Source organism: Phyllobates terribilis, unplaced genomic scaffold (genome assembly GCF_046119375.1).
Source record: "Phyllobates terribilis strain yellow unplaced genomic scaffold, ASM4611937v1 Scaffold_5__5_contigs__length_657084704, whole genome shotgun sequence".
Taxonomy (NCBI): domain Eukaryota; kingdom Metazoa; phylum Chordata; class Amphibia; order Anura; family Dendrobatidae; genus Phyllobates; species Phyllobates terribilis.
In genome coordinates this window covers 318,197,302-318,221,297 of record NW_027362765.1, presented here as the reverse complement: position 1 = coordinate 318,221,297, position 23,996 = coordinate 318,197,302, and the positions used below count along the sequence as shown (strand labels likewise).

Here is a 23,996-nt window from a genome sequence, read left to right as displayed (position 1 = left end):
CCGCATCTGCTGATGCAGTGATGTGGATTCCATGCGTTCTAATGCAAGTCAATGGCGGCGAAAATGCTGCGCTTCCACAAAATAATTGGTAGTGCTGCGGATTTTTCCGCAATGATAATCCGCAGCAGAAATTTCCGCAGCATGTGCACAGCACATGCGGATTATCATTGGGGAACATGGCAGACCTTCTACCAAGCGTTTTTTAAGCATTTCTGCAGCGGAATTGCCGCTGTGGAAACGCTTAAAAAACGCATAGTGGGCACACAGCCTAAGATGCAACACACCCCCCCTTCCAAATCTGGAAAGAAAATAGGGGTGCGTCTTATGAACCGACTGTAGCTTACCCACTGCAGGGGAATGTGGTCACAAGAGGCAGGGGCGCTGCTGCAAGAGGCTGGTGGCGGCAGGAGTGGGGCAGATCATAGCCACCGGGTCTCACAGAGAGCAGCGTGAGAACCAGAATGATGAGCGGTGACGTCACAGCTAATTATTCTGGCTCTCGCACTGCGAAGCGAGACCGGTGGCTGTGATCTGCAGTAACCTTACTGACGTCACCGCTCGTCACAGCATCCAGGTTCTCGCACAGTGCACCATGAGAAACTGCAGTGGTTGCTGATCTATTCATCTATTCTATGGATCTTTGTTCTCTGAATGGGGCTCCATACACTGGACGAAGAAGACGAGGATTGTCGTGTGACCTCCATATGGCGGACAGGTGCGGATTTTTCTTTTTTTTTAATAATTCCTATCCATTACTAACCTTTGGGCTTGATGTCAGCAGACATTTCACAGCTGACATCAACCCTAAAACCATTACACTGATTGCCAATGCACCAGGGCAATCAAGAAGAGCCAAGACTAAGTGACAAAGTTGGCACACTTAATGGATGCCCCATTTCTGGGGCGTCCCTGGGCTGGTTTTATTAGACTGGGAAGGGGCCAATATCCATGGACCTTCTCAGGCTATTAATATCAGCTCACAGCTGTCTGCTTAGCCTTTGCTCGTTATTAAAAATAGGGGGGGCCCCACGTCCGTTAAACAGGGCTGTGGAGTCGGTGTCCATTTTGGTGGAATCTATATAAAATGGACCGACTCCAGCTCCTAATATATATAATAAATTGGATTCATTAGTACAATGCAGGATGTGCTGTAAATGTTTTCATAAGAATTTGGGAAAATAATAAAATGTCCAACAAATGTCTGTTCTATTCCTGATCTAAGGATTTAGGCTTTTAGTTTACATAAAAATGTGCTTTCTGTACATGCGGAGTTGTGGAGTCAGTCAGGGAAATGTGGTCTGGCTTACCGAATCCACAGCTCTGGTCTTTTTAGGGTACCACCTTTTTTTATAACCACTAAAGGCTAAGCAGACAGCTTTGAGTTGATATTAATAGGCTGGGAAGCTCCATGATTATTGGGCGCTTCCCAGACTAATAAGACCAGCTCACAGCTGTCTGCTTTCACTTAGCTGGTTATTAAAAATAAGGGGCATCCTACATCCTGTTTTTCATTTATTTATTTTTTACCTAAATACATGTACAGTAAACTACACACACGATACTAATTATATAGCTCACCGATATCTATCTATTCTGTATCTTTGCACATCTAACACATAATCTGTCATTTCTATTCTGCATTCTATTTCGGTACGTGTCACACGGATGATACACTTTACAGTGCTGCTCACCATTATTGGCACCCCTTCATTTTTTTCATAGACTGTACAATATCTTCAGAAATAAATGGAAATGTACCAAAGTTATAACCTCAGGATTTTTTAATTAGTAGTCCAAAGTAATTGTTTTTCAACTTCCATGTTGTAATTTCAAAGAAAAAGAATAAACAGCATGTGCAGCAATAAAGGCACCCCTAATTAATACTTGGTTGCACACCCTTTTGCATTGATGACAGCCTCCAAATATTTCTTGTAGCCATCTGTAAGTTTGTCAAGGTACTCTTTGGCAAAGATCAGTTGTTCCTTTTTATGTATTTTCTTCAGCAATGGCTTCTTCCTTGACCTTCGCCCATAAAGCTCTGCTTAGTTTAGTGTGCGGCGTATGGTACTTGTTGAAACCATGACCCCAGACTATTCCAGGTTGGCCTTCAGGTCTTTGGATGTTTGATGTGGTGTTTTTTTCACCATTTGCACCAACCTTTGAAGACTTCTCTTGTCAATTTTCCTCTTTCCCCCACATCCAGGGAGGTTCTTGACGGCTCCATGCATGGCAAACTTCTTAATAACATTGCGCACTGTTGAAACTGGGATACCAAGGTTTTTGTAGATGGCCTTATACCCTTCAAGAGTTTTTTGTTTGCTAATAATAGCAGTTCTTATGTCCTCAGACAGCTCCTTTGTCTTCTCCATTGTGACAAAGGAACAGGGCCTACCATGTTCCTTTTTAAAACATTGAAGTCGTCATTCATTAGCTAATTCATGTCACATGAGCACCGACAATTAATCACAGGTGAATCTCTTTTGTGATTTACCACAGGCAAGTCAAAATGTGTTTCCATACTAAATTAATGTGAAGGATGCCAATACCAGTGACACAGCAAGCTTTAGGTTTTTCTATTTTTCCCTCCCATTGTTTTTTGTTTTAAATTATTGTTTATCGTTTGCTCTTTTGTATTTAACGTTAGTGCTCTATACAAAAAAACTGTTTCACTTCATTCATTTTTTAGGAGATATTCCACATTATGTACTTAAACTTCATGGGTGCCAATAAAAATGAGCAGGACTATGTCATGTGTGCGGGACGTATTGACGTCCATGCTACCTTAAAAAAGAACGGACATGTCCACGTGTGGGTCACATGAACACACGGACATGTGTGCAGCCCCATAGATTTAAGTGGTTCTGCATATGTGTCTCCAGTACATTCGAAAACTATCACCATGTGTACTGTAGACACTGACGTGTGAAGGGGGCCTTAGAAAGGCCCACAAGTTCTCAATAGGGTTTAGGTCAGGTGAGGAAAAGCCATGTCATTATTCATTCTCCTGTAAGGCCTTTACTGTCAGCAAAGCAGTGGAGACTTCGATGCATGCAATGGAGCATAAAAAATATGGCTTTCTTGAAAGATGCAGACTTTTTTCTGTACCACTGCTAAAAGAAAGTGTCTTCTAAAAACTGGAAGTGGGTTTGGGAGTTGATTTTGAGTCCATCTTCAACCTATCTTAACTCATCTTTAATAATACCAGCTGGCTGGCGTCTGAGTCGAAGTAGAGATCTGTACCCATTACTGATCCAGCCACAGGCCCGTCCATCTAGTCTGTTCACACGTTCAGTATTTGGTCAGTATTTTACATCAGTATTTGTAAGCCAAAATCAGAAGTGGAACAATCCTAGGAAAAGTATAATACAAACACGTCACCACTTCTGTATTTTTCACTCACTCCTGGTTTTGGTTTACAAATACTGATGTAAAATACTGACCAAATACTAAACATGTGAATATGGCCTAAGAGTCACTGTTATTTTACCAGTCCATAAAACCTTTGAAAATCCTATCTTCAGGTGTTTCTTTGCCCGGTCTTGATGTTTACACTTCTGTGTGGTGGTCGGGTTTCAGCCCTCCTTACCTTGACCATGTCTGAGCACTGAACACTTTGTACTTCTGTGTCTTGTTTAGTGGTGGTCGGGTTTCAGCCCTCCTTACCTTGACCATGTCTGAGCACTGAACTCCTTGTACTTCTGTGTCTTGTTTAGTGGTGGTTGGGTTTCAGCTTTCCTTACCTTGGTCATGTCTGAGCACTGAACTCCTTGTACTTCTGTGTCTTGTTTAATGGTGGTTGGGTTTCAGCTTTCCTTACCTTGACCATGTCTGTGCACTGAACTCCTTGTACTTCTATGTCTTGTTTAGTGGTGGTTGGGTTTCCGCTTTCCTTACCTTGGCCATGTCTCTGAGCACTGAACACCTTGTACTGCTGTGTCTTGTTTAGTGGTGGTCGGGTTTCAGTCCTCCTTACCTTGACCATGTCTGAGCACTGAACTCCTTGTACTTCTGTGTCTTGTTTAGTGGTGGTTGGGTTTCAGCTCTCCTTACCTTGGCCATGTCTTTGAGCACTGAACACCTTGTACTTCTGTGTCTTGTTCAGTGGTGGTTGGGTTTCAGTCCTCCTTACCTTGACCATGTCTGAGCACTGAACACCTTGTACTTCTGTGTCTTGTTCAGTGGTGGTTGGGTTTCAGTGCTCCTTACCTTGACCATGTCTGAGCACTGAACACCTTGTACTTCTGTGTTTTGTTCAGTGGTGGTTGGGTTTCAGTCTTCCTTACCTTCACCATGTCTGAGCACTGAACTCCTTGTACTTCTGTGTCTTGTTTAGTGGTGGTCGAGTTTCAGTCCTCCTTACCTTGACCATGTCTGAGCACTGAACTCCTTGTACTTCTATGTCTTGTTTAGTGGTGGTTGGGTTTCAGCTCTCCTTACCTTGGCCATGTCTCTGAGCACTGAACTCCTTGTACTTCTATGTCTTGTTTAGTGGTGGTTGGGTTTCAGCTCTCCTTACCTTGGCCATGTCTCTGAGCACTGAACACCTTGTACTTCTGTGTCTTGTTTAGTGGTGGTCGGGTTTCAGTCCTCCTTACCTTGACCATGTCTGAGCACTGAACTCCTTGTACTTCTGTGTCTTGTTTAGAGGTGGTTGGGTTTCAGCTCTCCTTACCTTGGCCATGTCTTTGAGCACTGAACACCTTGTACTTCTGTGTCTTGTTCAGTGGTGGTTGGGTTTCAGTCCTCCTTACCTTGACCATGTCTGAGCACTGAACACCTTGTACTTCTGTGTCTTGTTCAGTGGTGGTTGGGTTTCAGTCCTCCTTACCTTGACCATGTCTGAGCACTGAACTCCTTGTACTTCTATGTCTTGTTTAGTAGTGGTTGGGTTTCAGCTCTCCTTACCTTGGCCATGTCTCTGAGCACTGAACACCTTGTACTTCTGTGTCTTGTTCAGTGGTGGTCGGGTTTCAGCTTTCCTTACCTTGACCATGTCTGAGCACTGAACTCCTTGTACTTCTATGTCTTGTTTAGTGGTGGTTGGGTTTCAGTCCTCCTTACCTTGACCATGTCTGAGCACTGAACACCTTGTACTTCTGTGTCTTGTTCAGTGGTGGTTGGGTTTCAGCTTTCCTTACCTTGACCATGTCTGAGCACTGAACACCTTGTACTTCTGTGTCTTGTTCAGTGGTGGTCGGGTTTCAGTCCTCCTTACCTTAGCCATGTCTGAGCACTGAACACCTTGTACTACTTGGGTTCTCCAGAGAGGTTGCAGTTCTGGAATATGACAGCACTGGTGGATAATGGGTTCCTGGTCCCTTTACGTTTGATTCTTCTCACATCTTTGGCAGTTAATGTGCCTCTTTTTTTCTCAGCATGTTTTTTGCGGGCCTGTTGACTATTTGCAACAAAACTTTTGATGGTTCTGTGATCACCCCCAATGTCTTAGCAATTTCCATAGTGCAGTATCACTCTGTAAGGCCACGTTCACACGTTCAGTATTTGGTCAGTATTTTACCTCCGTATTTGTAAGCCAAAACCAGATGAGGAACAATCAGAAGAAAAGTATAATAGAAACACATCACCACTTCTGTATTTATCACTCATTCCTGGTTTTGGCTTACAGATACTGATGTAAAATCCTGACCGAATACTGAACGTGTGAACGTGGCCTAAGACTGGGAACAATTTTTGACTTTTCAGAGCCAGCTGAATCTTTTTCCATTCATTTTGCTAGAGAAAAACAAGCTGTCTAATAATTCTGCACACCTTGTTAAAGGGTAATGATAATCTTAGGCCACAGCCTCCATCATTACACAAATACACATCACCTGATCTGCTTCATCCAATAAGCATTCACGTTTATATAGCTGGGAGTTGGAAAATGGCATAAAATGATAGTCACTTTTATAATAATTCTGCAGAAAGTTTAGTTTCTTCTTTTGGGTGAGATTCGCCAATTCAAGCTTATGGGTGCACAAAAATAATTGTATCCCATACGGAGCCACTGTAAAGTAACCAATTTTTGCTTACATTGCTATTCTTTAACTTATTACTCTTACCCAATGTTCTGCAAAGCCCTACTTCTTCACGCTCCTCTCTGTGTACCACCCTACCTATGCTCTCCGTTCCACTAATGACCTTAAACTAACATCTTCTAGAATTCGAACTAAACCCCCCCACCCCCCACCGTCTCCAAGACTTCTCGTGCTGCCCAAGTTCTCTGGAATGCACTAACACTAGAGAATCCGATTAATTCCCAGCATCCAATTTGCCCTAAAAATAAATTTCCTTAGCCTGGCCTATCACTTCACCATATTAACCCCTTCATGACGTGGCCATTTAGCATTTTTGTTTTTTCCTCCTATTCTTCCCTTAGCCAGAACTTTTTATTTTTCTGTCTACATAGATATATGAGGGCTTGTTTTTTGCGGGACGGGATGTACTTTTGAATGACACCCTTCATTTTACCACATAGCGTACTAGAAAACGGGAAAAATATTCCATGTAGATAGAAACTGAAAAAAATGCAACTCTAACATTGTTTTTTGGGAACTGTTTTTACGCTGTAAAATTTTTGGTATTGTATAGCGATTTTTCCGTGACTCATAACTTTTTCAGTCGATTGAGCTGTGTGACAGCTTATTTTTTTTGCGTGGCAAGATATTTTTATTGATACCATTTCTGGATAGATGTGACGTTTTGATCGCTTGTTACAGCATTTTTTTGTGGTATTGCTGCAACCAAAAAAAAACATAATTTTGGCGATCTTGAATTTTTTTCATTTACAGCATTTACCGATCGGGTTAATTATTTTTATATTTTGATCGGACTTTTGTGAACGAGGCGATACCACATGTGTATGTTTTAATTTTATTATCTTTATTTTAAATGAAGGGAAAAGAGGATGACTTGAAGTTTTTGTTTTTTTTCATATTTTTAAAAATATTTTCACTGTTCTTATTAGTCCTCTTAGAAGATTTGAAGCTGCTATATACAGCAATAATTTCAGTCTACTTTGAAGCCTGGCCAGAGGCCAGTCCATCTGTTTATTATTCCCCTAAATCCCTGCCTATATGCTTATTTATCATATTGCCCCCTCCCCTGCACGTCACAGGGCCCCGCGACGCGCACTGTGCTCCCTGACATGCGCAAAGCGCCGCTCACATAGAGCGTGTTTTGCTTCCTCCCGGTCCCGTCTCCCTGTGCTCTGCACCGCAGGGTTCTATTGCGCAGGCGCCGGGAAGTGACAGTGACTCCCCAGCACCTGTGCAATAGAACCCTGCGGTGCAGAGCACGGAGAGATAGGGCTGGGATGAAGCAAAAGCGCGCCTTATGTGAGCGACGCTTTGCGCATGCCCGGCCAGTGAGGGAAAATAGTGCACGTCACAGGACCCTGTGACGAGGGGGGGGGGGGGTATTATAGATAAGCATATAGGCGGGGATTTAGGGGAATAATAAACAGATGGGCGGGGATTGCTTGGCGTCCGGGGGACACCTAGCTTGTGCAAAACGGCATTTCTAAAAACAGATTTCTCTGCAATCAAACCTCTACTATGGGCCATACAGGTATGTATAGATTTACTTTTCTATACCCTGTATGCCCATAGTAGAGGTCTGATATCTCCCAGGGGGTGACACATTCCCTTTAATAAAGAATTTAAAAAAAACGTCAAATGCTGATGGAAAAAAATAATGGAAGTAGCAGCTGGTAAACAACAAATCACAGTACAGTACAAGCATGGTGTGCACTTGGAATCACTAACACAATGGCAAGAACTGTAGGTAGGTCCAGAAATATTTGGACAGTGAAACAAGATTTAGCATTTTAGCGGTTTACAAAAACATATTCAAGATACAGTTATATAATCAATATGGGTTTAAAGTGCAGACTCCGCTTTCATTTGAGGGTATTCCCATCCAAATTGGAGTAAGGGTTTAGGAATTACAGCTTATAAATATGTAGCTGCCTCTTTTTACACTGTGTGCAGAATTATTAGGCAAGTTGTATTTTAGAGGATTATTTTTATTATTGATCAACAACTATGTTCTCAATCAACCCAAAAGACTCATAAATATCCAAGCTTAATATTTTTGAAAGTTGGAGTGGGTTTTTTTTAGATTTAGCTATCTTAGGAGGATATCTGTTTGTGCAGGTAACTATTACTGTGCTGAATTATTAGGCAACTTAATAAAATCCAAATATAATCCCATCTCACTTGTTTATTTTCACCAGGTAAACCAATATCAGTGCACAAAATATAGAAATAAACATTTCTGACATGCAAAAACCAAAACCAAAAAAATTAGTGATCAATATAGCCACCTTACTTTATGATGACACTCAACAGCCTTCCATCCATAGATTCTGTCAGTTGCTTGATCTGTTTTCGATCACCATCATGTTTTTCTTGAACGATACTGACTTCTTCCTGTACCACTGCTTGAAGAAGTTGTCTTCCAGAAACTGGCAGTAGGTCTGGGAGTTGAGCTTCACTCCATCCTCAACCTGAAAAGGTCCCACAAGTTCATCTTTGATGATACCAGCCCATACCAGTACCCCACCTCCACCTTGCTGGTGTCTGAATCGCAGAGGAGCTCTCTGCCCTTTACTGATCCAGCCTCTGGCCCATACATTTGGCCCATCAAGAGTCACTCTCATTTCATCAGTCCATAAAACCTTTGAAAAATCAGTCTTAAGATATTTCTTGGCCCATTCTTGACGTTTTATCTTATGTTTCTTGTTCAAAGGTGGTCGTTTTTCAGCCTTCCTTACCTTGGCCATGTCCCTGAGTATCGCACACCTTGTGCTTTTTGATTCTCCAGTAACGTTGCAGCTCTGAAATATGGCAAAACTGGTGGCGAATGGCATCTTGGCAGCTTCACGCTTGATTTTCCTCAATTCATGGGCAGTTATTTTGCGCCTTTTTTGGCCAACACTCTTCTTGCGACCCTGTTGGCTATTTGCCATGAAGCGCTTGATTGTTCGGTGATCACGCTTCAAAAGTTTGGAAATTTCAAGACTGCTGCATCCCTCTGCAAGACGTCTCACAATTTTGGACTTTTCAGAGCCCATCAAATCTCTCTTATGACCCATTTTGCCAAAGGAAAGGAAGTTGCCTAATAATTAGGCACACCTTATATAGGGTGTTGATGTCATTAATCAACACCCCTCCTCATTACAGAGATGCACATGACCTGATTTACTTAATTGGTAGTTGGCTCTCAAGCTTATGCAGCTTGGAGTAGGACAACATGTATAAAAAGTATCATGTGATCAAAATACTCATTTGCCTAATAATTCTGAACACAGTGTAAAGCGACCAAAAATAATTGGACAGACATCTTAAAAGCTTTCTAATGGGCTGCATGGGCTTTTCCCTCTCTAATCCATCAGCGGTTAAGCAGGTAAAAGGTCTGCAGCTGATTCCTGGTGTGGCATTTGCATTTGAAAGCTTTTGCTGTGAACCCACAACATGTGGTCAAAGGAGTTCTCAATGGAAGAGAACTAGACCATCATTATGCTGAAAAAAAAGAAGAAACCATGAGAGAGAGAGCAGAAATGTTAGGAACGGCCAAATCAACAGTTTGCTATATTTTGTAAAAAAAAAAAAAAAGGCGCACTGGAGAGCTTGGTAACTCAAAATGACCTGGATGTCTATGGAAGACAACAGTGGTGGTTGATCGCAGAATACTTTCCCTGGTGAAGAAAAACCCCTTCACAACATCCACCCAAGTGAAGAACACTCTCCAGAAAGTATCAGTATCTAAGTCTACCATAAAGAGAAGACGTAATGAAAGCAAATACAGAGGGTTCACCACAAGGTGCAAACCATTAATGAGCCTTAAATATAGGCCTAATTAGACTTTGTCAAAAAAACATCTAAAGAAGCAAAGTTCTGGAAAAATATTTTCTGAAGAGATGAAACAAAGATCAATCTGTACCAGAATGATGGGAAAAAGAAAGCATGGAGAAGGCTTGGAATGGCTCATGATCCAAAACACGCCATATCTTCTGTAAAACATGTAAACGCTGTAGAACATGGTGGAGGCAGTGTGATGGCATGGGCATGCATGGCTTCCAATTGCACTGGGTCACTAGTGTTTATTGAAGTGACTGAAGACAGAAGCAGTCAGATGAATTCTGATGTGTACAAGGCTATACTTTCTGCTCAGTTTCAACCAAATGCAGCAAGGTTGATTGGACGGCGATTCACAGTACAGATGGATAATGACCCAAAACATACTGTGAAAGCAACTCAGGAGTTTTTTAAGGCAAAGAAGTGGAATATTCTGCAATAGCCGAGTCAATCACAAAATCTCAACCCCATTGAGCATGCATTTCAGATGCTTAAGACAAAACTTAAAGGGAAGGTGCCACGATTTTTAATTTTGTATTAATAATTATTGATTATGTAATCAATTATTTTTTATATAAAATTAAATGTACCAGTTTTAATTTTTTATTCATTTTTACATTAGCCTCTGGGGACTGCCATTTTCATTTGGTGAGGGTGTAAGAGTCTAAGCAGGACTCTTGCACACCTCACGGCAGTCCTGTGCATAAGAGACTGTGGTCTGTGACCGACCCTATCTCTAACATTAGAGGCCGCTCCTCCTGCCTCTAGCTGCGACTTGGGCACACCCTCTGGGCTGTCTGGGTCGCAGCTGTGGGAGGAGATTGCTACCATCTTTGTGGAGCCCACAGTGTAAGCTGCGAGCTGCACTTTCCCTCTGCCATTGCATGCACTGCTCAGTCAATGCGTGCAATGACTGGAGCTGCCGGGGAGAGAAGGCGCCAGAGCGGAGGTCCCGGGTGAGTATCTGTGTCGGCGGGGAACGGTGATCTCAGTCTGTCAGCTGTTGTCACCGCTCACCGTCAACATCTTCAGAGCTCACAGACACAGCGCTGCGAGGGAGCGTGAAAGGTGGGTGGAGGGGCCATATACCCAGGTTGGGGGCTATATTCCATATATCAGGATGGGGGCCATGTACTTGAATGGAGGCATATGCCAGGATAGGGTGGGGCCATATAGCAGGATGCACCATACGGGGCCATTACACCGTGGGCCACTATATAACGCCTTTACACCGTGGGCCACTATATGACGCCTTTAGGCTGTGTGCCCACTATGCGTTTTTTAAGCGTTTCCGCAGCTGCAATTCCGCTGCAGAAACGCTTAAAAAAAGCTTGATAGAAGGTCTGCAATTTTCCCCAATGATAATCCGCATGTGCTGTGCATCATGTTATCATTGTTTTATCATTGCAGAAAAATCCGCAGCACTACCAATTATTTTGCGTAAACGCGGCGTTTTCGCCGCCATTGACTTGCATTGGACCGCTTGTCATCCGCATCACTGGATCTGTACATGCGGATTACATGCGTTTCAATGTGCGGATGGTACCCGGGTCTGGAAAAGAGGAGACTCCTCCGGACCCGGGTACCATAGTACCTGTAAAAAAAAAGAATAAAATAAAAAATAAATATTATACTTACCTTCTGATGGCCCCCGGAGTCCTTGTCTCAGCTTGCCGGCAGCTCGCGGTAGACTAGAAGGACCCCATCCTCATTTACTGATTTAAAATTAAATTTTTTGGGGGAAGAATCAACAACAAGTGGGACATAATCGTGAAGTGGAACGAAAACTCACTCCAGAAGTTCAGTGAGGATCTCTGAATGATCCAATGTTGTCCTAAATGACTGGTAATGATAACTAGAATCCACCTGTGTGTAATCAAGTCTCCGTATAAATGCACCTGCTCTGTGATAGTCTCAGGGTTCTGTTCAAGTGCAGAGAGCATCATGAAGACCAAGGAACACACCAGGCAGGTCCGAGATATTGTTGTGGCGAAGTTTAAAGCCGGATTTGGATACAAAAAGATTTCCCAAGTTTTAAACATCTCAAGGAGCACTGTGCAAGCGATCATATTGAAATGGAAGGAATATCAGACCACTGCAAATCTACCAAGACCCGGCCATCCCTCTAAACTTTCATCTCAAACAAGGAGAAGACTGATCAGAGATGCAGCCAAAAGGCCCATGATCACTCTGGATGAACTGCAGAGATCTACAGCTGAGGTGGGAGAGTCTGTCCATAGGACAACAATCAGTCGTACACTGCACAAATCTGGCCTTTATGGAAGAGTGGCAAGAAGAAAGCCATTTCTCAAAGATATCCATAAAAAGTCTTGTTTGAAGTTTGCCACAAGCCACCTGGGAGACACACCAAACATGTGGAATAAGGTGCTCTGGTCAGATGAAACCAAAATCGAACTTTTTGGCCACAATGCAAAACTATATGTTTGGTGTAAAAGCAACACAGCTCATCACCCTCATAACACCATCCCCACTGTCAAACATGGTGGTGGCAGCATCATGGTTTGGGCCTGCTTTTCTTCAGCAGGGACAGGGAAGATGGTTAAAATTGATGGGAAGATGGACGGAGCCAAATACAGGACCATTCTGGATGAAAACCTGTTGGAGTCTGCAAAAGACCTGAGACTGGGATGGAGATTTATCTTCCAACAAGGCAATGATCCCAAACATAAAGCAAAATCTACAATGGAATGGTTCAAAAATAAAAGTATCCAGGCGTTAGAATGGCCAAGTCAAAGTCCAGACCTGAATCCAATCGAGAATCTGTGGAAAGAGCTGAAAACTGCTGTTCACAAACGCCCTCCATCCAACCTCAATGAGCTCGAGCTGTTTTGCAAGGAAGAATGGGCAAGAATTTCAGCCTCTCGATGTGCAAAACTGATAGAGCCATACCCCAAGCGACTTGCAGCTGTAATCGCAGCAAAAGGTGGCGCTACAAAGTATTAACTCAAGGGGGCCGAATAATATTGCACGCCCCACTTTTCAGTTTTTAATTTATTAAAAAAGTTTAAAATATCCGATAAATCTCGTTCCACTTCACGATTGTGTCCCACTTGTTGATTCTTCCCCCCAAAATTAGAATTTTATATCTTTATGTTTGAAGCCAGAAATGTGGCAAAAGGTAGAAAAGTTCGAAGGGGGCCAAATACTTTCGCAATGCACTGTACACAAGTACCATGCTATGGAGGAATCTTGTCAAATCAAAATACCAGACAAGCGTCTACACAAACTGACATGAACCAGTATTGTACCATTGTAGATTGGCAATAGGTGAGAACTAAAAACACAGGACACATGAAGTATGTTATGCATAATGTGCATAATGTACTTTGTCGGGGGGTGGGGTGTAAGTCATGCCATTGTCTGCATCTATTTAAAGTCACAAGGGCCACCAATAAGGTGTGCTAGCAATGAGTAAGTTGCAGAGTGGGTGGTTATCAGCTACAACCGCATCACAAAACGTAATGATGTCAAATGCCGTTGAATGTAGCGAAACATCATAACTTCTCTTGGTAACATGCAGATAGCCTCTTCAGAGAAGGAGGATAGAAACTCTAGCACCATCTATTGGAGTTTGCAATCCTAAAAGCAGGGCTGTGCAGTTGGAGTCAGTGTCCGTTTTGGTAGAGTCTGAGTCGACTCCGACTCCTAAAATATATAATAAATTGGGTGCAGTAGTTTAGTGCAATATGTGCTGTTAATGTTTTCATATGAATTTGGGAAAATTATGAAATGTCCTATAAATGTCTGTTCTATTCCTGATTTAAAGATCTCGGCTTTTAGTTGACATGAATCTGTTGCATTTTATGCACATGCTCAGTACTGAGGCAGTGCTGTGGAGTCGGAGTCGAGAGTCGGGGAAATTGAGGAGTCGGAGGTTTGGCTTACTGACTCCACAGCCCTACCTAAAAGTCAATATTGACCCTTTAAAAGAGCTTTCCACATGAGTTGGGATAAGACACCAATCCAGAAACTCCAGTTGCAGAAAGAGATGTTTTCCTATCACCCATGATAGCACCACAACGAGAGAGGGGATCCGCCCTTCCAGGACAGGAAACCTACAGAATAAAAGGGCGGCTCCTCTCCACCACCTCAGTTGGTTTTCTGTCCTTGAGGGGGAACCTTGTTAAAACGGCGGCAGAATTAAGAAGAGAAGATTATTTCCAGACCTGGGCCGGTCGGTTTCCAACAGGGCACAGTCTCTGCTGCGGCCGGCGCCAGGGACCTGGAAGCGCCATGGTAGTTCCAAAGGGGCCTGTTCTGTCGAACGGGCGCGAGCAGCAGCTGCACCATTACCTTATGGTGGCCTGGCAGCCACACATCCCAGTTGCACAGGCAAAGGACGCTATCCAGGAAATCGTGCCCTAAGACGCACGCCGGTGAAAAAAAGAAGTAGCAGAGACCCAGGTCTTCTAACATGTTTCCGGCTACTGTTTTGTTCCAGCCTGCGGCCTGATGACTAGCGTACTGGAGGGTCCTTGATGGGAGAACCTTAGGCTTACCTGTTGAAGATCCGGATACGACTGAACGGCGCCCCTGCCTGGGGTCGCAGCTCCAGCTCCGTGCATCAGTGGAGAAGCTGCTGTGGAACCGCGCCCCTGTCTGGGGTCAGCTGCTCCAGCTCTGCACATCAATGGGAGCACCTATTGAGCTGCGCCCCTGCCTGGGGTCAGCAGCTCCAGCTTTGATTGGCGCACTATTGGAGGCGCCCCTGCCTGCGGTTGGCCAGCCCAGTATTGCTCAGGCACGGCCGGATGGAGAGGAACAGGCCTGTGACTTGGTCCAGCCTCCAAATTCGTACAGCTGGTGGTGAGTGATCTACGTGAATGTTTACCTTGTTTATAGGTCCCTTTCCTTGTTAAGGTTACTAGGAAAGGCTGAAGGAAGTTAGTGCAAAACTCAAAAATGGGTGTGTGTGCACTTTGTAAGACCCCATCTGGGCCATGGGCCTCGTGCTTTAAATTTGGCTTCAGGACGGAAGCTGGACCTTCGACCTCTAGGCTAAGGTTAGCCACATGACTGGGCCGTACAGAGCCTCATGATTGGGCTTCAGAATTTACCACAAAAATGAGCCTCAATCTGCTCAGTAAATGTTAAACTAACACTTAGAGGTTTTTACTGTTGTCCTCCAGTCTGTTTACTCCATCCATAGGACGGCACTTGGTGTTAATACAGCACATGGTGTTTGTGAAAGTCTGCTGTCCAGCTGCGTCTCATCAGTTGGCTCCTTCGGGTGGGGCTAGTCTGACAATTGAGATTTACCACCCAAAGGAAAGGTTTATTCTTCATTCAGATGGATTACTCTTTTAAATAAAAATCTGAGCGCAGTGCCTCATAAAGCCTTTTTGCGCTTCACAAAGAGCCCATCATAGTGCTTCATAGTATAGCGCCTCATGGCACATCATAGTGCGTCATAGCATAGCGCTTCATAGCACATCTTAGTGCCTCATAGCATAGTGCCTCATGGCGCATCATAGCACAGTGCCTCATGGCGCATCATAGCACAGTGCCTCATAGCACATCACAGTGCCTCCATAGCATAGCGCTTCATGGCACATAATAGTGCCTCATGGCACATAATAGTGCCTCATAGCACATCATAATATAATGCCTCACAGCACATCACAGTGCCTCATAGCACATCACAGCACATCATAGTGCCGTATAGCATCTCATAGTGCTTCATAGTGCCTCATGGCATAGCACCTTATGGCTCTCCATAGCGCCTCATAGCATAACATATCATGCTCATAGCATATCATAGTGCCTCATGGTGCATTCATGGTGCATCCATAGCGCCTGTTAGTGCCTCATAGCACTTCCCAATGCCTGTGAGTACCTCATGGGGCCTCATAGTGTCTTTCGGTGCTTCAGGGTGCCCCTGTGCCTTGTAGTGCTTTATAGGGTGCCTGTGCCTTGTAGCGCCCCTGTGCCTCATAGTCCCTCTTTGTAAAGGTACTGGTTTCACAACTAAGTTTATGTCTGACAAAACCAAGTTCAGCGACTTTAAACTGTGCATGGCAAGCTTACCAAATTCAGAGGGAAAAATATCCTAGCCTCTATTGAGACCGAGGGTGGCAGTATTCCTGGCTGGTGCTCAGCTGGCTCGGTGGAATGCCGGTTGGAGTGCTTCCTTAGTTTTGCAGGTTAATAATAAACCTTGTAGGGTTTCACACTTAAAGGTAGGAGGCATCACGTAGTGCTCATACAGCCATTGTGGGTTTTGGTCCAATCAAGCGCAATTTTATTGCTTTTTACAGGTTGCACAGAAATCATAAACGTTAATATTTCTGGTCTTGTCCAAGCGCTGACTAAATAGGATAAACCCAGACTACTCATATACAGCTCAGCTAACCCAGCTTGATCAAACAAAACAATATTTATCCAGGGCAACCACTGATACTTGCAGACTTGGCTCAGGTGGAGTCTGGCCTGTGTCTCTGATTAGCTCCAAGACACATACCATCTGCTCTGCTTTCCAGCAGTCTCACTAAGGTGAATGCCTAGCCTGCTCTGGTGCTTAGCTCTCCAGGGGCCCTAATCAAGACCTGTAAAGCTATTATTTAACCCAGTCCTACCTGGGTTTGCTACAACCCGAAAGGGCTGTACAGATTCCTGAGAGTTAGATCATTGGAAATGGACACTATAAGATTTGCTATTAAATCTGCTGTTCCAGATTGTTATATAGTAGTATAGGTGTTTAAGAAGGTATACAATCAGGTTCCAATTCACATGAAACATCAAATTTCCTGAGAATAGTTCTTAGCATAAAATGAGGATTTAGGCTTTCAGTTTGTGTCCTTCCATTCAGATGTTAATGAGCCTTAAGGCTTTATGGAGAATTATAGTAGTTAGGACAACTCTCATATTGAAGGAAGAGGCATTGATAATAGTTTACCTCATCTATTTCGGGATTATGGGCAGATCCATCGAGCGCTGCAGAACTCACTGGGCAGTGGGTAAGAGTTGTCTCCCAAGGTAGAATATGGAGTCCTGCTATATGTCAAAATTAATAAGCAGTCTGGCCACAACTCAGAACAAGGCAATATTGCTGTTAATAAGTAATCTCTTACATTCCAGTAGTAGCATGGTCACAGGTACACACCCGTGGGCTGCCTCTAAAGATCCGATTCCTCTAACCTAAAGAAGCTTTAGGCAGTATATAAGAAAGCTCCATTCATCTACACATGGTCACCATGTAAAGGTCTTCTCATACAACAGAGTAGCTTTAGCTTACATAAACCATTATGGAGGAACTCTGCCAAGATCCCTAATGACACTTATGTCTAATCAGTTCACATGGCGAAGTCTCACCTTTTATCTTTAACAGCACCTCATATAAAGAGGAAGAGAATTGCAAGTGGACCTTTTTAGCCGTAGACTACTGGAACAGTGTCCAACCTACATTGAATAAGCCAGGAATGTGAAAGTGAGTTTTGGATCTAGGCCCATTTTCAGTCCAAAGATGGCACCCTGGGATTTCAATCCATTGCTTACGGCTCTAACAAGCCTTCTCTTGAACTCATGGATTCAGGGTCTTCACATTAAAGACTATCATCCCGGTGGCCATGACTTCAGCATGGTAAGTTAGTGACATTCAAGCTTTGTCGGATAATCCTTTGTTTATACAGATCCTAGAAGATGGGCCGGTTCCGGATCTACCCTATTTTCCGAAGATAGCTTCCAATTTCCATAGAAGTCAAGAAATTGTGCACCCTACTTTCTGTGCTAATCTGGGGAATCCACGGCAGAACAATAATAAAGCGGATGTCCCCATCAAGCGTTTTGTAAGGTTGCGATTCAGTCTTCACCTTGCACCTTCTATAGACATTATAGGCTTGATCTGGGATCTTCTAATATCCTTTCCTTTAGGAAAGCTGTTCTACAGGCTGTGATCCCACCCTAACTTTAAAGTTTTTTTCTCTGTAAATCTCTCGTTGTGGTGCTGTCATGGGTGATAGGAAAACACTAAATTACTTACCGGTAATGTGATTTTCCTGAGCCCATGACAGCATCCTTATATTCTCTCCCTTTCTGGTAGAAGTTGATCACTTCATTTCGTTCGTGGTGTTTGATTCACACGGTGTGTAGAAGGAAAAATCATGGGATATATAACTATTAACTAGTGTCCTCTCATGCTCTGTAAACAACTGAGGTGGTGGAGAGGTGCCGCCCTTTTATTTTGTAGGTTTCCTGTCCTGGAAGTGCGGATCCCCTCTCTCGTTGTGGTGCTGTCATGGGCTCAGAAAAATCACATTACCGGTAAGTAATTTAGTGTTTCAGGCTGTGTGCCCACAATGCGTTTTTTAAGCGTTTCCGCAGCAGCAATTCCGCTGCAGAAACGCTTAAAAAACGCTTGGTAGAAGGTCTGCCATGTTTCCCAATGATGATCCGCATGTGCTGTGCACATACTGCAGAAATTTCCGCTGCGGATTATCATTGCAGAATAATCCGCAGCACTACCAATTATTTTGCGGAAGCGTGGCGTTTTCGCCGCCATTGACTTGCATTGAATCGCATAATATCCGCATCACTACATGCGCACATGCGGATATTATGAGATTCTATGTGCAGATGGTACTCGGGTTTGGAGAAGAGGAGACTCTCATCCAGACCCGGGTTCCATAGTACCTGTAAAAAAAGAATTAAATAAAAAAATACATTATACTTACCTTCTGATGGCCCCCAGTCTCCATAGCGATCCGTCCTGCCTTGCCGGCAGCTCGCGATGGTCTAAAAGGACCTTCCATGACGTAATTTAGTCATGTGACTAAATGACGTCATGAGAGATCATTTCACACCACCGCGAGCCGCCGAAGACACTGGATGCGGAGAAAAGACCGCATGCCATCAGAAAGTAAGTATAATGTGTTTTTGTTTTTTTTTTGTTTGTGTTTTTACAATTTTTAATCTTTTTGGGCACACTATATAAATCCATGCCAGTTAATGAGGTGCCGGAAATTTCCGCATCATGTGCACAGCACATCCGGATTCGCATTGCAGTACCTGGCAGATCTATTACAAGCGATTTCGCAGCGTTTCCGAGGCGGGAAAACCGTCGCAAAAATGCATCGTGTGAGCTTAGCCTCAGGCTTCAAAATTTTGCAGTGGTAAACTATATGTCCCTGAGCTCAGCCCACTTATATCCATAAAAATGCTTGTCATAATTGAAAACATTCACCTCTACCCAGCGTGTATATTTTTGTCATATTGTGTGTTTATTGTTCATTTATTGATTATGTTCGTGAAATTTCAAGGTAATCCGTTTTAGAATTAATGCATTTTCTTGCACTTTCAGCACCAGCATTTTACCACATGCCTCTACTGTGCTGAACAGCAATGGACAATAAAAAATGTAAGAAGGAGAATTCGAATTTTACCTTTCAGAAAACACAGGTAAAAATAGACCGTTTCGTATAGTTATTATTTTGCATATTTAGGTGCTAATATTTTCTAACATTGTTGCATTAAATATACAGGGTGAATTTCAAAGGCTTGTGAAGATCAAAGAGGAGGAAGAACCTACAGATATTAGCACAGGTGAGTATGTTACCAGCACATTAATATAATCTCACGATCTGTGCATCAGTGTAAGGTCTCATTCAGACATCAGTTTTCTATATAATGGCATTATGAGTGTTTTTCAAAGATGGAACTTGTATCCATTATAGTCTATGAGGCCGTTCACACGTTTGTGTTTCTTCACAGGCAGAGTCATGTCCAATTTCAATCTGAGTCACGGATCAATCTTCCCAATGCAAGTCTATGAGTCAGTGAAAAAATAGGACACCATTCTGATGCCATGTGTGTGCTATTCGTGTTCTGTTCGATTTTCATGCCTGTTAGTAACAGCTTGAGAATACTTCTTATGCAAAAAATGATGAAAAACTAATCCAAAACACTGATGAAAATTGGTCTTTTTTTTTTTTTCATACAAGAAAAATTGGCATCTGAATGAGCCCTTAGACAACTTCTCGTCAATCCCCCCACCTCCTAGACACCATTTACTCTACCTTTATACTTTTTGGATCACAACAACCATTGTCAGGCTGCAAGAAAATACTTATTAGAGTTTAGGAACATATGAGTGAGATTTTGGAAAGCTAGATTTTCTACTTTTACACTGATTTTACTTCATATAAAAGTACTACGAGAGCCAGCAAAAATGAGGACAATTAGGACTAGGAGGTCCTCGTTAGAGATGAAAGGATCAATTTGCGGGACTCTGGTCCAGCGTTGAGGTCAGTGGTACTTGGTGGATAAAGGGAGTCCCGCAAATCTCTTACCGTTCGATGTCTTCAGTATAGCATTTAACCGCTTCCCGACCGCCCACTGTAGATAAACGTCGGCGCTTGCTGGGCTCTGTGCAGCGCCGACGTTTAAAAACGGTGGGTGGTCTCGCAGCGCTCCGGACCCCCAGGGTCCTGCAAGCGCTGTGGGAGCAGTGCAGAGCGTTAGCTCTGACAGGGAACATCATCGGGACCTGATTAGATCAGGTCCCAGTGATGTTAACCCTTTGCTGTCTTCTATATGCCGCGATCTATAGTGATCGCGGCATATAGAAGACAGCAGGAGGAGAGGGGGTCGTCCACTTACCTCTCCGACGACCCCTTGATTCCTTTCAGGACCTGGCGTTGCTATGGCAGCTGGAGGTCACATGACCGCCTCCAGCTCTGCCATATATGGTGTCCTGCTTGCCTGGCTTCCGCCTGCAAGCTGATGCCAGGCAGGAGACTGTGAAACAGTCAGTGAAGATCTCATATAATATAATACATGTCTATTACATTACATGAGATCAGGGATCAGAAAAATAAAAATTAATGTCCCATACAGGGACTAAGTAAAAATGTAAAAAAAAGTAAAAAAAAATGTTTTGAAACTGTTAAAAAAAAAATACAAAATAAATAAAAATAAATAAATAAAATATTAAACCGATAAATCCATATATTTATGCAAAAATAAAAAAAAGTACACATATTTGGTATTGCCGCGTCCAAAACAACCCGAGCTATAAAACTGTCACACTAATTAACTCCTTCTGTGCACACCGTAATAAAAATAAATAAAAAACGGAGCAAAAAACTATACTTTTTCCTCATATCGCCAAACAAAAAGTGGAAAAAAATGCGATCAAAAAGCAAAATGGAAATAAAAATGGTACCGCTGAAAACGTCATCTTCTTCCGCAAAAAACAAGCCGCCATACAGCTCCATCAGCCAAAAAATAAAAGTTATACCTCTCAGAATAAAGCAATGCAAAAAAAATATTTTTTTCTATAAAATTGTTTTATTGTGTAAAAGCGCCAAAACATAAAAAAATATAAAGTACGTGTAGTATCGCTGTAAACGTACTGACCCGAAGAATAACGCTGTCTGATCACTTTTACCACACGCAGAACGGCATAAAAAAAAAAACTCAAAAAACAATTCCTAAATTGTTGGTTTTTGTTAATTTTACCTCCCAAAAAACGGAATAGAAAGCGATCAAAAAATGTCACGTACCCAAAAATGGTACTAATAAAAATGTCAACTCGTCCCCCAAAAAACAAGCCATCACATGACTCTGTCGGCCGAAATATGGAAAAATTATAGCTCTCAAAATATGGCGATGCAAAAACTAGATTTTGCAAAAAAAAAAGCGTCTCTTAGTGTGTGACAGCTGTCAGTCATAAAAACCCGTTATAAATCTGGTATCTCTGTAATCGCACCGACCCGAAGAATAAAGTAATCTAATCAGTTATATCACACTAGGAACGGCGTAAAAAAATAAATAAAACCAATTCTTCACATGCTACTGATTTGTTTATTATGTCTCCCAAAGATCGCAGTAAGGCTCGGCACACATTTATCCTGCGCTCTGCGCTGAGCGCTTACACCAGAGTTTCCGTGTAAATCTCTGAAATACGTGATTTAGCCGGAACCCATGACGGAAGATTCCCTGTAATGAGGCAGATATAGGCCACTGTGGATGCCGTCTGGCCTGTGATCCCACGGTGTCATTTGTTTTAGGCGTGCATAAAAGTGCGGTTGGCTACAGTTTTGTGCACTTCTGAAAAAAAGGACACCGCTAAACAGAGGCCAGACGGAGTCCAGAGTAACTCTGCTGCCTCATTACAGTGAATGGATCCTGCAGGGGTTTCATCTGAATGCCATCACTTGGAAATTTAGTTGGAAACCCCGATGTAAGTGCTCAGCCTAGAGCGCCGGATAAATGTTACGTAAAATGTTCGCAATAAAAGCTTCAACTCAGTCCTCAAAAAAAGCTAGTCCCCACTCAGGTCCGTTATCTGTTAAAAATATAAGGGACTTCCAAGTTACTGGTAGCAGAAAGGCTCTGGAAAAGCAAAATGGCCTTTGCCCCCCAAAAGAAATTCAGAAAATTTTGTGCTCCCAAATCCAAATGCCTATTCTACAATAATTTGTTCTCCAATTGTCGAATAGCGCTCCGTCCCCCCCAGATCTCGCCATATAGCTAAGCGGTACGATACAGCCACATATGGGGTATTGCCACTTTTAGAAGAAATTGTGTGACACATTTCGGCACCATTTTTACCCATTGCCCTGTGTGAAAATGTAAAATCTGAGGGTAAAACATTTTTTTGTGGTAAAAATATAATTATGCTTTTTTCACTGTCCAATGGTATAAATTTAAAAATTAAAAAATACTCACTACTTCCCTAGATGAATTCCTTGAGAGGTGTAGTTTACAAAATGGGGTCACTTGTGGGGGTTTCTGCTGTTTCGGCATGTCAGCAACTCTTCAAATGTGACATGGTGTCTGGTGCCTATCCCAGCCAACATAGCGCTCCTTTCTCTTCCGAACCCTGCCGTACACCAAAGCAGTGGTTTTCCCCCACATATGGGGTATCGGCGTGTTCAGGAGAAATTGAACAACAAATTTCACGGTGCAATTTATCCTGTTACCCTTATGATAATACAAAATTAGGGAATGAAAAACATTTTTTGTGGGAACAATGTGAAAATTTTATTTTTATGGCTCAATATTATAAACTTCTGTGAAGAAGCTGGGGGTGCAAGGTGCTCACCACACATCTAGATAAGTTCCCTAAGGGGTCTAGTTTCCAAAATGGTGTCACTTGTGGGGGGTTTCCACTGTTTAGGCACATCAGGGGCTCCCCAAATGCAACATGGCGTCCGCTAATTATTCGAACAAATTTTACATTCAAAAAGTCAAATGGCGCTCCTTCCCTTCCGAGCCCTGTCGTGCGCCCAAACAGTGGTTTGCCTCCACATATGGGGTATCGGCACGCTCAGGAGAAATTGCACAACAAATTTCATGGTGCAATTTATCCTATTACCCTTATGATAATGCAAAATTAAGGGATGAAAAACGTTTTTGCGGGAAAAATGTGAAAATTTTATTTTTACAGCTGATTATTATAAACTTCTGTGAAGCACCTTGGGGTTCAAGGTGCTGACCACACATCTAGATAAGTTCCCTAAGGGGTCTAGTTTCCAAAATGGTGTCACTTGTGGGGGGTTTCCACTGTTTAGGAACATCAGGGGCTCTCCAAACGCAACATGGCATCTGCTAATTATTCAGACAAATTTTACATTCAAAAAGTCAAATGGCGCTCCTTCCCTTCCGAGCCCTGCCGTGCGCCCAAACAGTGGTTTGCCTCCACATATGGGGTATCGGCGTGTTCAGGAGAAATTGCACAACGAATTTCATGGTGCAATTTATCCTATTACCCTTATGATAATGCAAAATTAAGGGATGAAAAACGTTTTTGTGGGAAAAATGTGAAAATTTTATTTTTACAGCTCAATATTATAAACTTCTGTGAAGCAACTTGGGGTTCAAGGTGCTCACCACACATCTAGATAAGTTCCCTAAGGGGTCTAGTTTCCAAAATGGTGTCACTTGTGGGGGGTTTCCACTGTTTAGGCACATCAGGAGCTCTCCAAACGCAACATGGTGTCTGCTAATTATTCAGACAAATTTTACATTCAAAAAGTCTAATGGCGCTCCTTCCCTTCCGAACCCTGCCATGCGCCCAAACAGTGGTTTTCCCTCACATATGGGGTATCAGCGCGCTCAAGAGAAATTGCACAAAAAATTTTGGGGTCCATTTTTTCTTGTTACCCCTGTGAAAAT

The 23,996-nt window shown here is 42.9% G+C and overlaps 1 protein-coding gene across 3 annotated transcripts in view; it reads left to right on the top strand.

Moving 5' to 3' along the window:
• Positions 1-23,996, top strand: part of LOC141273108 (uncharacterized) — a 47,351-nt gene that overhangs the window by 2,302 nt on the left and 21,053 nt on the right. For all 3 annotated transcript variants that reach the window (XR_012322062.1, XM_073684498.1, XM_073684497.1), the window contains exons 2-3: positions 19,177-19,274; positions 19,358-19,418. Coding sequence is in view for 2 of the 3 variants with exons in the window: in XM_073684498.1 (XP_073540599.1) it covers positions 19,218-19,274; positions 19,358-19,418 (118 nt within the window). In the remaining variant the exon portion in view is untranslated. The remainder of the gene's footprint in view (positions 1-19,176; positions 19,275-19,357; positions 19,419-23,996) is intronic.